Genomic DNA, 13,139 nt, shown 5'->3' with positions numbered 1-13,139 from the left:
CAGATCGTTTCTGGATCAAAGACAAAATATTTCGAGGTAAATTTAAAGACTGGTGTCCTTTACGTTAATGAAAGAATAGATAGAGAGGAACTCTGCGGCACTGAACCAAAATGTTCACTTAGTGTCGAAGCAGTTATTAATAATCCTTTAAAACTGTACCGGATTGAAATTATAATCTTAGATATGAATGATAACTCTCCATCATTTAGCAGCAAGTCACAGATTATTAATATTAGTGAGAACACACCAGCAGGGGCTAAATTTCCCCTGCATCCTGCTCACGACGCAGACGTCGGTAAAAACGATGTAAATACCTACAAGCTTAGTCAAAACGAACACTTCTCACTGGCGACACATAAAGGAGAGAGGGTAACTCCTGAATTAGTGCTTCAGAAAGTTTTAGACAGAGAAAAACAGTCTGTGATTCGACTCACACTGACTGCCATTGATGGAGGAACTCCTGCTAAATCAGGCACTATGAATATAATAGTGAACGTGTTGGACATTAACGATAATCCTCCTATATTCAGTCAAACACTGTATAAAGCCAGTGTTTATGAGAATGTGAAAATAGGTACATCAATAATCACGCTAAATGCGACGGACTTAGATGCAGGTCAAAACGGAGAAGTGTTATATTCATTCAGTGAAGTAGGCAGAGGGAAAGAAACTGATCTATTTGCTATAGATGAAAAAACTGGGACTGTAACAAATAGAAAGAACATCGACTTTGAACAGAATAATGCTTTTGAGATTCGAGTACAAGCCAGTGACGGAGCTTTATCGCCCATGACCTCGCATGCAAAACTATTGATTGAAGTTTTAGACGTTAATGACAATGCTCCTGAAATTTCAGTGACGTCACTGTTAACCACCGTGAAAGAGGACGCGTCCATTGGCACAGCTATTGCGCTTGTTTCAGTGTTTGATAAAGACGGAGGTAAAAATGGGATGGTCGCTTGTAAAATTTACAACAACGTTCCTTTCAAATTAGAGTCAAACTATAAGAATTACTATTCATTGGTGGTGGACGGTCCTCTCGACAGAGAGAGCTCATCTCAATACAGTATCAGCATCACTGCTACTGACGAGGGGAGCCCACCTCTCTCCAGCACAAGTGTTATTACTGTGCACGTCTCAGATGTAAATGATAACAAACCTCTATTCACAGAAAATATAATCAGTGTCTATGTGAAAGAAAACAGCCCAGTAGGAGCAGTTATTAAAACAGTTTCAGCAGCTGATGCTGACATCGATCAGAATGGTCAGGTCAGATATTCATTTTTACATGACAACAGTAACTCAGTGCCACTCTCGACAATGGTAAACATTAACTCAGAGACAGGAGATATAGTCAGCCTGCAGTCTTTTAACTATGAGGAGTTAAAAACGTTTCAGTTTAAAGTTCAGGCCACAGACTCTGGTGTTCCTCCACTCAGCAGCAACGTGACTGTCAACGTTTTTATCCTGGATGAGAATGACAACAGTCCCGCGATCCTAGCGCCCTATTCTGAGCACGGCTCCGTTAACAGTGAGAGCATCCCCTACTCTGCTGAAGCGGGATACTTTGTGGCAAAGATCAGGGCTGTAGACGCAGACTCTGGATACAATGCGCTGCTTTCTTATCACCTCTCTGAGCCCAAAGGAAACAACCTCTTCAGGATCGGAACCAGCACCGGGGAAATCAGGACTAAGAGGAGAATGAGTGACAATGACCTGAAAACTCACCCCTTGGTGGTCTCGGTTTCTGATAACGGAGAACCCTCCCTGTCAGCTACTGTGTCTATTGAGGTGGTGGTGGTTGAAAACACAGCTGACATCCAGACTCAGTTCAGACATGTGCCCATAAAGGAGGACAGCTTCTCTGATTTAAACCTGTATCTGCTGATCGCCATTGTGTCGGTGTCAGTGATCTTTCTGCTGAGTCTCATCAGTTTAATAGCTGTCAGATGTCACAGGACAGACGGCAGTTTCAGCAGGTACGGCGCCCCAATGATCACCACCCACCCTGACGGGAGCTGGTCTTACTCTAAAGCTACTCAGCAGTATGACGTCTGTTTCAGCTCAGACACGCTCAAGAGTGACGTAGTGGTTTTCCCCGCACCGTTTCCGCCTGTAGATGGGGAGCTGATCAGTATTAATGGAGGAGACACTTTTACCAGGACTCAGACTTTACCAAACAAAGAAAAGGTAAGAAGATCTAGTTAACAGGTAAATGATCTTTTGTAGAGTTGTGATGTCTGATCTTGGAGTGTAAGCTAAAGAGAGATTTTCAATATGTACTAGTTTCTGCGGATTTGCATTCACAAGTCTCAGTTTTGTTTTGTTTGTTCGTTTTTTTTACCCGAATGTGTGCTCCAATATCGACATAATATTTTCTCGTTTAGGCTTCCTAAAACGTAGTCAGTGCGTCCTGTTTACTTAAATGTGATGAAAAAAAAACAAAAAAAAAAAACAATTTAGTCAAGCTTTAATTCACAACCTCAAATTTAACACGAGAATAATTGTAATGCTAAATGTAATCTAATTATATATCTATCAAAGTTTACTCTTACTGCTTATAATGTGCAATGAGTATGTTCCCCCAGAAAAATATAATCATCAAATGTACTCATGCGAAATCAATCTTTTTACACACTTAGCTCCATGACTTGCCTTTTCATAGTGCTTGACTGGGATTTTGATGGAGAGGGTTCAGAGAGCACAATCAATGTCAAACGGTTGGAGATACTTATAGCGTTTCAACTTAGTTTTTTCAGTCATTTCATTTGCATGCAAGCATTGGTATTAATATATTCTGTAAAGAATTGTAGAGTTATGCACTACTTTCTTGTATAAAGTAGCCTACAAAAATCGCATCGAATTTTGGATGCAAATTCAAAATATCTTAAGTACAGTAAGAAAGGAAAAAGCAGCACACAGTTATGATTTTTCTTATGCTTGCTGACTCGTGAATCTTTTTGTCAATGCATTTTGTATACAAATAGCCGTCTAACGTTGGCTCTGCTCATGTACTGCTACATGTTACTCCGACAGTACTTTTTTATTTCGATCAACCATCATTAAGATCGTCTTTCAGGCCGGGTCACCGCAACTGTGCTTACCACGATGCATCTGCATTATGATGCTTAGTCCATGGTTCTGAAGTATATGGCGAATACACTATGTAACGGTATGAGGACATAACAGTACAGGCAGCAATGAAGCAGCTGTCATTTTTGTTTTTAAATCACTGACGAGTAACTTCATTCTGGTGACTGCTTCCAAAAATCAGTGTTTGACTGTTTATTTCAAACCACTGTAGTTCTTTCAAATGGCCATGAGATGACAGTCTAGACCATAACACCGCCAGCAGGTCGCTGATGTGTAGGACCCTCCCATCTTCAAAGGATCACCATTTTTTTCAGTGCTTTGTTAGACTGAGACACAGGACGAATGAGAATGCATACAGAAATCATACCGCCACATAGATTGGTTTTACAAACGATTTTTTGGTCTTAATACGTGAAAGGCGCATCGATATTCGGATCTATGCTTTGTTGTTGCTGTATGGAATTATGCAGCTGCCGGGAAGTAAGACCTCTATCGGGATATATCTAGTGCTTGTTGTCTTGGAGTATAACTGGGGAGCGGTATCCGGGCAGCTCTCCTATTCCGTCTCAGAGGAGGTAAACCTGGGGACTTCTGTTGGAAATCTCGCCAAGGATCTAAATCTTAATGTACAAGATTTGGAGTCACGTATGTTTCAGATCGTTACTGGATCAAAGCGAAAGTATTTCGATGTAAATTTGAAGTCAGGCTTTCTTTATGTCACTGACAGAGTAGACAGAGAAGAGCTCTGTGCGAAAGCTGCAAAATGCACAATAAATGTAGAGGCTGTGATTAATAATCCATTGAAACTTTATCGTATTGAAGTTAATATCCTCGACGTAAATGATAATCCACCCTCTTTCAGTGCCAAATCACAAACTATCGACATAGCCGAGAGCATCTTGCCGGGAGCTACATTCCCCGTGCTGTCGGCCTACGATGCCGATGTAGGCAGAAATGGTATTAACACATACAAGCTAAATCCCAATGAATATTTTTCTTTGGCGGTACACAAGGGAGAGAGTGTGTCAGCGGAGTTAGTCCTTCAGAAATCATTAGACCGAGAAAAACAGGCTTTTATTAAACTCACACTGACCGCTGTAGATGGAGGAACACCTCCAAAATCAGGCACGTCAGAAATATTAATTAATGTTCTTGATAACAACGATAATATTCCAGCTTTTACCAAAACATTGTATAAAACAAGTATTACAGAAAATGCACCACTTGGCACTACAGTAGTGACAGTGACTGCAAGTGACGCTGATGAAGGTCCAAACAAAGACATTGTATATTTACTAAATTCCAAAGACCAGGACCATGTCTTGGACATTTTTGAAATTAACTCGGAAACAGGAATAATAACAGTTAAAGGGAAAATTGACTTTGAAACAAATCCTGCCTTTGAAATCCGCGTGCAGGCTGCTGACAAAGGCCAGCCTCCATTAACAGGCCAGTGTAAAGTACTGGTGGAGGTGGTGGATCTAAATGACAATGCCCCGGACATCACGGTGACGTCACTGCTCAATACGGTGAGGGAGGACGCTGAAATCGGTACTGCCATTGCACTTGTTTCAGTTCTTGACAGAGATGGGGGCAAAAACGGTGAGGTGAAATGTGAGATACTGAATGCGGCTCCCTTTAAATTGGAGACAAATTATAAAAATTATTATTCATTAGTTATCAGTGGAGATCTCGACAGGGAACACATTTCCCACTACAATATCACTATCAAAGCTTCAGATGAAGGTAGGCCCCCTCTCTCCAACACCAGCGTGGTTATTATTCAGGTTTCTGATGTAAATGACAACATACCTCGATTTTCAGAGACTGTAATTAATATGTATTTGGAAGAAAATAGCCCAGTTGGCACGGTTTTGAAAGCAGTATCTGCAACTGATGCTGACATTAATGAAAATGGTCGAGTGAGCTACTCACTAGTCAGTGACAATAACTTAGTGCCGCTGTCTACTATGATTAACATCAACTCCCAAACAGGAGACATTGTCAGCCTGCAGTCATTTAACTATGAGGAGTTAAAAATGTTTCAGTTTAAAGTTCAGGCCACAGACTCTGGTGTTCCTCCGCTCAGCAGCAACGTGACTGTGAATGTTTTTATCCTGGATGAGAATGACAACAGTCCCGCGATCCTAGCGCCCTATTCTGAGCACGGCTCCATTAACAGTGAGAGCATCCCCTACTCTGCTGAAGCGGGATACTTTGTGGCAAAGATCAGGGCTGTAGACGCAGACTCTGGATACAACGCGCTGCTTTCTTATCACCTCTCTGAGCCCAAAGGAAACAACCTCTTCAGGATCGGAACCAGCACCGGGGAAATCAGGACTAAGAGGAGAATGAGTGACAATGACCTGAAAACTCACCCCTTGGTGGTCTCGGTTTCTGATAACGGAGAACCCTCCCTGTCAGCTACTGTGTCTATTGAGGTGGTGGTGGTTGAAAACACAGCTGACATCCAGACTCAGTTCAGACATGTGCCCATAAAGGAGGACAGCTTCTCTGATTTAAACCTGTATCTGCTGATCGCCATTGTGTCGGTGTCAGTGATCTTTCTGCTGAGTCTCATCAGTTTAATAGCTGTCAGATGTCACAGGACAGACGGCAGTTTCAGCAGGTACGGCGCCCCAATGATCACCACCCACCCTGACGGGAGCTGGTCTTACTCTAAAGCTACTCAGCAGTATGACGTCTGTTTCAGCTCAGACACGCTCAAGAGTGACGTAGTGGTTTTCCCCGCACCGTTTCCGCCTGTAGATGCGGAGCTGATCAGTATTAATGAAGGAGACACTTTTACCAGGACTCAGACTTTACCCAATAAAGAAAAGGTAAGAACACTTGTATTAATTGCCCCTCATACTGATCATTGACAGTGAAAGTATAGCTACTTGTTACATTAACTAGGACTTTGTGCAACAACAATATCTCATTGTAATGAATGAATTAGAAAGTCTCTGTGTTGTTGTCTTCCTTATGTTGATATAGGCCTGCGCTACGTTGTTACTACATTATATTATTGTGGTTGCAAAGTCCTCTCTTTTTGCTGCCAAGTCTGCATTTAGATTTGTATGTCGCTGTCCGTGGTGCTGAATGCAAGTTTCTGAACGTGCTCTGCCTGCAAGTTTATCCCATATGGAAAACATATTCTTGAAAACAAGCTGTTCAGTTCTGCAATATATTTGCAAGTGTGCCAATATCTTTATCTCGTTAATAGAATGTGTAACAAAACGTGGTAGAGAAATGTTTATCTCTGTTAAAAATTCGACTGCACAGTGAAATTGATGTCAACCTATGATACTCAAAAAATGTCAAGTCAGTCATTGTTTAACTTGTTTATGTCAGAGGTGTGTATGTCAGCGTTCACAGACTTCATGCTTTAACCCTTCCTTTAATATTTTATCGATTGATGAGGCACTTTTGCAATGAGTTTGCATGGAAATCCCCAACTTCCATCTATAAAGTCATGTTTTCTACTTCAGACTTGATTATTCAAGATCGACTGCTTTTATTATGCAAACTATACCAGAAAGAAAATATATTTTCTCTTACATCCTTAAAACATCAATTGATAAATTCCAAGTTTAAACACACTGTTTCATTTATGTCGTGTAGCCTTAATGTCGACGTTTAATATTCGTTCAAATCATTTGTCATTTGGATAATTTAATAAAACAATGTCACAGAAGATTCTTTCTTAGCTACAGAAATGCACTTTTTTGTGTGTGACTGATCCTATATTCTGACATGTATTATGTGTTTTTAACATATAAAAACCATTCCAATAACTCGTGGTCCCCTTTACAATTCAGTGTTTGACTGTGTTTATTGGTGAGGAGGGAAATTTTACACTTGTTTGTGCAGTTTATCAAAGTCACCACACAGTGACGCTATAGACCGTGACACTGAAATGTTGAGGCTCCTCCCAGAGTAAAAACGGCGTGACTGTGGATTTTTTATCACAAAGAGGCACTGGAAGAGAATGGACGGCATGATGGATATTTTGTCTTTAAAATATGAAAGTTGAAATAGTGTCACCTAAAATTTGGTCACATCTCATCAGTCCACGGTAGAAACACAATTGTGGATGTATGCTTTGTTCTTTCTCGGCGGAATTATGCCTTTACCGAGTAGCAGGAGGTCTGTTGTTACATATATGCTGCTGGTGTTGTTGGATTGCTACTGGGAAACGGCGTTTGGGCAGCTCTCTTATTCTGTCTCAGAGGAGGTAATCCCGGGAACTAATGTCGCAAATATTGCCAAGGATCTTAACATCAATGTGCAGGATTTGGAGTCCCGTTCGTTTCAGATTGTTACAGGATCGAAGAGGAAATACTTCGAGGTAAATCTAAAGACCGGATATCTGTTTGTCAATGAGAGGATAGACCGAGAGGAGCTTTGTGCGGATGAACCTAAATGCACCGTTACCGTAGAGGCTGTGATAAACAACCCCTTAAAGCTTTACCGCGTCGAGGTTGAAATTAAAGATGTGAATGACCACTCTCCGTCTTTTAACACAAAATCACAAATATTGGACATTGCAGAGAACACTTTGCCTGGATTTAGATTTGCGTTATCTGAGGCAACCGATGGTGATGTGGGTAAAAATGGTGTGAGTGCGTATAAGCTCAGTCCAAATGAATACTTCAGTCTGGCGACACACAAAAGAGGGGAGAGCATATCTCCAGAGTTAGTGCTGGAGAAAGCCCTAGACCGGGAGAAAAAGCCAAATCTACAGCTCCTGTTAACTGCGGTAGACGGTGGATCTCCACCAAATTCAGGCACATCGGATATTGAAATAAATGTACTAGATATTAATGATAATGCACCAATGTTCAGCAGCACTCTATACAAGGTTAAAACTTTAGAAAATACCCCGATTGGTACGACGATTTTCACCTTAAATGCGACAGACGCTGATGAAGGCACAAACAGTGAAATAGTGTATTCTCTTCGTAATAAAGATCAGGACCATATTCTGGATATTTTTAAAATTGACCCTGAAACGGGGATTATTTCAGTCAAAGGAAAAATCGACTATGAGGAAAGAAAAGCTTTTGAGATCCGTGCAGAGGCTAGGGACAAAGGCCAGCCTCCTATGTCTGCTCATAGTAAAGTGCTGGTAGAAGTAATAGACGTGAATGACAACGCTCCTGAAATCGCTGTGACGTCACTGCTCAACACGGTGAATGAAGACGCTGGTGCAGGTACGGCCATTGCACTTGTTTCAGTTCTAGATAAAGATAGTGGAAAAAACGGCGAAGTGAAATGCGAGATCTTAAACATAGTTCCGTTCAAATTAGAGGCAAATTATAAAAACTATTTTTCTTTAGTGGTCAACGGGCATCTAGACAGAGAGGTAACTCCCCACTACAATGTGACAATTTCAGCCACAGATGAAGGGAGTCCTCCTCTTTCGAATACCAGTGTCATTACTGTTCACGTTTCTGATGTAAATGACAATGCGCCGTATTTCACAGAACCTGTAATAAACGTTTATGTGAAAGAAAACAGCATAGTAGGGACAGTTATTAAAAAAGTGACTGCAACTGATGCTGACACTAGCAACAATGGTCAGGTGAGCTACTCATTGTTAGACAGCAATAGTAAATCTGTGCCCCTTCCCACGTTGATAAACATTAACTCAGAGACAGGAGATATAGTCAGCCTGCAGGCCTTTAACTATGAGGAGTTAAAAACGTTTCAGTTTAAAGTTCAGGCCACAGACTCTGGTGTTCCTCCGCTCAGCAGCAATGTGACTGTCAATGTTTTTATCCTGGATGAGAATGACAACAGTCCCGCGATCCTAGCGCCCTATTCTGAGCACGGCTCCGTTAACAGTGAGAGCATCCCCTACTCTGCTGAAGCGGGATACTTTGTGGCAAAGATCAGGGCTGTAGACGCAGACTCTGGATACAACGCGCTGCTTTCTTATCACCTCTCTGAGCCCAAAGGAAACAACCTCTTCAGGATCGGAACCAGCACCGGGGAAATCAGGACTAAGAGGAGAATGAGTGACAATGACCTGAAAACTCACCCCTTGGTGGTCTCGGTTTCTGATAACGGAGAACCCTCCCTGTCAGCTACTGTGTCTATTGAGGTGGTGGTGGTTGAAAACACAGCTGACATCCAGACTCAGTTCAGACATGTGCCCATAAAGGAGGACAGCTTCTCTGATTTAAACCTGTATCTGCTGATCGCCATTGTGTCGGTGTCAGTGATCTTTCTGCTGAGTCTCATCAGTTTAATAGCTGTCAGATGTCACAGGACAGACGGCAGTTTCAGCAGGTACGGCGCCCCAATGATCACCACCCACCCTGACGGGAGCTGGTCTTACTCTAAAGCTACTCAGCAGTATGACGTCTGTTTCAGCTCAGATACGCTCAAGAGTGACGTAGTGGTTTTCCCCGCACCGTTTCCAACTGTAGATGCAGAGCTGATCAGTATTAATGGAGGAGACACTTTTACCAGGACTCAGACTTTACCTAGTAAAGAAAAGGTAAGCGGTGCTCGCTTTCATTTACACATAAGAGTGCTTTTTTTTTTTAAATTTGTAAATCTTTGCATCATGTGCACGTTTGCTCTAAGTTTTTAAAACATTTCAGGTGTTGCAAAATATTTTTCAACTTTACCTACAAATTATTATGATGTGCAGCTATATTCACATAGTGTTTTAAAGGGGTGCTAACTTTGGGACCAACAGTTGTTGTTGTCTGTATGTCCCCAGTCAATTCTTTTCAGGCACGAAAAACTTGTTCTCAATGGTTTGATGTTGTATGACTAGATAGTTGGCAGGTGAATTAATGAGTCTGTGCTTGAGAATGGTTTGTGGTTTAAGAACTATTTCAGTCCAGCAATGTTGAAATCTTGTCACTGGGTTTTACAGTATCCTCAGCAGTCACTTGAGCAATGGCATTACAACTGCATTGAGCCACTGTCCATGGTGCTGATAACAGCTTGCCTGTCTTCTGTTCTTTTACTGATTCGGGTGCTGTCCATGGTGCTGATATTGTAGGTTATAGTCCACGTCCTAGTGTTGAATAACTGAATACAGACAAAAGCAACATAGAGTAACTTCATAAATAGATGTGGTAATGAACAACAAGAATAGTTTATTAAACTGCAAATTTCTCTGAAAAAGATTATGCTGTGAATACTCTTCCAAAATCAACCCATTAATTGTAGCAGTTTACTCAGCATAACGTTAAAAATACTCCACTTAATAATAAATATGTTTTGGGTCATCTTTCTATATACAAAAGTGTCAGGAGATGTCGCTAGAGACCATGCCAAAAATCATGCGTTCAGTGTTTAGAAACTCCTCCTCTATTCATGACAAAACACGGAAACGTCATGATCTGGCAGTTCTTTGTGGAGATAGCGTACAGACGAGTGGAGACCTACAGGGAGAGGACCGTAAATCCGAATGGATACATAAAAAAGCTGTTTTTCATTTTTCGCAAATAGGCCAAAAGTCTGAAACCAGGATTCGTTGCTTTTGTCTAAACAGCGATGGCTGCTCGGGAACAATGGGATACCATTGGGTGTCTGCTTTTCACTCTGCTTTGTCTCTGCGACTGTTCCGTGGCTCAGATATCCTATACCATTTCAGAGGAGGTGGACAAAGGGACGACAGTGGGGAATCTCGCTAAGGATTTAAATCTCAATGTGCAGCGAATGGAATCTACGGGTCTCCAGATTACCTCCGGGTATAGCAAACACTATTTTGACATAAATCATGAAACTGGAGTACTTTTCGTTAGCGAGAGGATAGATCGGGAGGAGCTTTGTCCTAATACGGTAAAATGCTCTTTAAATATAGAGGTCCTACTGAGTAACCCTCGCAGCCTCCATCGGATTGAAGTTGTGGTTAATGATATTAATGACAACGCGCCGTCTTTTCTAGAGGAAATATCTACAATTGATATTTCCGAGTCTTCATATACCGGGGAAAGGTATCCACTGCCGATAGCTCATGACGCAGACGTCGGGGCCAACTCAGTGCAAACTTACAAATTAAGCTCGAATGATTATTTCTCTTTGGATATACAGAACAGTGGTGACCAGAGTGTGTCCGCAGAGTTAGTGCTGCAGAAGGCATTAGATCGAGAAAAACAGGATGTTATTGAACTCGTGCTGACTGCCATAGATGGCGGAAAACCTCCAAAAACGGGAACGTTACAGATAAAAGTTAATGTACTGGATGTAAATGATAATTCACCTTTGTTCAGTAAATCTCTGTACAAGATCCAAGTGGTTGAAAATGCAAATATTGGTACAGCGTTATTAACACTGACCGCCACTGATTTAGATGACGGTGTTAATGGTGAACTTGTATACTCATTTACAGAAAGGGGACGTCTAAACCCTGATGATAAATTTGCCCTGGACCATAATACTGGAGAAATAACTGTAAAAGGAAACATTGATTACGAGGAAAATCAAGCATATGAGATTCGTGTTCAAGCACGAGATAAGGGCACTCCTCCGCGCAGTGCACATTGCAAGGTTTTATTTGAAGTTATTGATGTCAATGATAATGCTCCAGAAATCTCTGTGTCATCACTCATGAGTCCAGTGAAAGAAGACGCTGAAATAGGCACAGCTGTTGCGATGGTGACTATCAATGACAAAGACGGAGGCAAAAATGGCCAGACAAACTGTAAGTTAACAGGTTCCGTGCCATTTAAGTTAAAATCAAACTACAAAAATTACTATTCATTGTTGGTTGACGGGCCTCTTGACAGAGAGAGTGTTTCCCAATATAATGTATCAATTACAGCTACAGATGAAGGAACGCCGTCTCTGTCGAGCGCAAGTATCATTACTGTTCACGTTTCCGATGTCAATGACAATCCTCCTCGATTCATGGTTCCTCATATTAATATTTATGTGAAAGAGAACAGCCCGATTGGAACTACAATACATGCACTGACGACGTTAGATTTAGACTTAAATGAAAACGCAAAATCAACTTATCACTTGATTAATAGTTCTCCAAAGACCACACAGATAGCCTCGATGATAAACATTAACTCAGAGACAGGAGATATAGTCAGCCTGCAGTCTTTTAACTATGAGGAGTTAAAAACGTTTCAGTTTAAAGTTCAGGCCACAGACTCTGGTGTTCCTCCGCTCAGCAGCAACGTGACTGTCAACGTTTTTATCCTGGATGAGAATGACAACAGTCCCGCGATCCTAGCGCCCTATTCTGAGCACGGCTCCGTTAACAGTGAGAGCATCCCCTACTCTGCTGAAGCGGGATACTTTGTGGCAAAGATCAGGGCTGTAGACGCAGACTCTGGATACAATGCGCTGCTTTCTTATCACCTCTCTGAGCCCAAAGGAAACAACCTCTTCAGGATCGGAACCAACACCGGGGAAATCAGGACTAAGAGGAGAATGAGTGACAATGACCTGAAAACTCACCCCTTGGTGGTCTCGGTTTCTGATAACGGAGAACCCTCCCTGTCAGCTACTGTGTCTATTGAGGTGGTGGTGGTTGAAAACACAGCTGACATCCAGACTCAGTTCAGACATGTGCCCATAAAGGAGGACAGCTTCTCTGATTTAAACCTGTATCTGCTGATCGCCATTGTGTCGGTGTCAGTGATCTTTCTGCTGAGTCTCATCAGTTTAATAGCTGTCAGATGTCACAGGACAGACGGCAGTTTCAGCAGGTACGGCGCCCCAATGATCACCACCCACCCTGACGGGAGCTGGTCTTACTCTAAAGCTACTCAGCAGTATGACGTCTGTTTCAGCTCAGACACGCTCAAGAGTGACGTAGTGGTTTTCCCCGCACCGTTTCCGCCTGTAGATGCGGAGCTGATCAGTATTAACGGAGGAGACACTTTTACCAGGACTCAGACTTTACCTAGTAAAGAAAAGGTAAGACAAATGCACCCATCTCAGATTTTTCTCCCCATAGTATTAATAAGTTCTCAAATCCACGCACAAATATTTTCAGTGTGAAAACAATACGTTTTTAAGTGGGTGGCTTTTTACATTATGGTTTTGAAAACTTTAATTTCGTT

The 13,139-nt window shown here is 41.8% G+C and overlaps 3 protein-coding genes across 14 annotated transcripts in view; all 3 read left to right on the top strand.

The window, feature by feature from the left end:
* LOC139605668 (protocadherin alpha-C2-like) overlaps positions 1 to 13,139 on the top strand; it is a 144,477-nt gene that overhangs the window by 74,396 nt on the left and 56,942 nt on the right. Inside the window, exon 1 of one of the 12 annotated variants that reach the window (XM_071457371.1) lies at positions 47 to 2,190. The exons of 10 other annotated variants lie outside the window; for them this stretch is intronic. In XM_071457371.1, coding sequence (XP_071313472.1) covers positions 184 to 2,190 — 2,007 coding nt within the window. In that variant the 5' untranslated portion in view covers positions 47 to 183. One more of the 12 variants, XM_071457360.1, reaches the window with a different exon arrangement.
* LOC139605671 (protocadherin alpha-3-like) lies at positions 5,941 to 10,619 on the top strand. The gene has a single exon (XM_071457373.1). The coding sequence runs from the start codon at positions 7,190 to 7,192 to the stop codon at positions 9,695 to 9,697; it is 2,508 nt and encodes an 835-aa protein (XP_071313474.1). The 5' UTR covers positions 5,941 to 7,189; the 3' UTR covers positions 9,698 to 10,619.
* Positions 10,456 to 13,080, top strand: LOC139606109 (protocadherin alpha-3-like). The gene is made up of 2 exons (XM_071458135.1): positions 10,456 to 10,518; positions 10,696 to 13,080. Exons 1-2 carry the CDS (start codon positions 10,456 to 10,458, stop codon positions 13,075 to 13,077), a joined length of 2,445 nt encoding a protein of 814 aa, XP_071314236.1. The 3' UTR covers positions 13,078 to 13,080.

The sequence above is a fragment of the Trachinotus anak genome, unplaced genomic scaffold (genome assembly GCF_046630095.1).
Source record: "Trachinotus anak isolate AG129_WGS33_773 ecotype Australia unplaced genomic scaffold, CSIRO_AGI_Tana_v1 ptg000021l, whole genome shotgun sequence".
Classification (NCBI taxonomy): Eukaryota; Metazoa; Chordata; class Actinopteri; order Carangiformes; family Carangidae; genus Trachinotus; species Trachinotus anak.
The sequence above is the reverse complement of the archived record's forward strand: the minus strand, read 5'-3'. Positions and strand labels throughout refer to the sequence as shown.

Bases quoted from the DNA above. Each gene is read 5' to 3' on its own strand.
- LOC139605671 (XM_071457373.1), top strand. From the start codon at position 7,190: ATGTATGCTTTGTTCTTTCTCGGCGGAATTATGCCTTTACCGAGTAGC.
- LOC139606109 (XM_071458135.1), top strand. From the start codon at position 10,456: ATGATCTGGCAGTTCTTTGTGGAGATAGCGTACAGACGAGTGGAGACC. The intron at 10,519-10,695 runs GTAAATCCGAAT...TCCGTGGCTCAG, and splicing joins AGACCTACAGGGAGAGGACC to ATATCCTATACCATTTCAGA.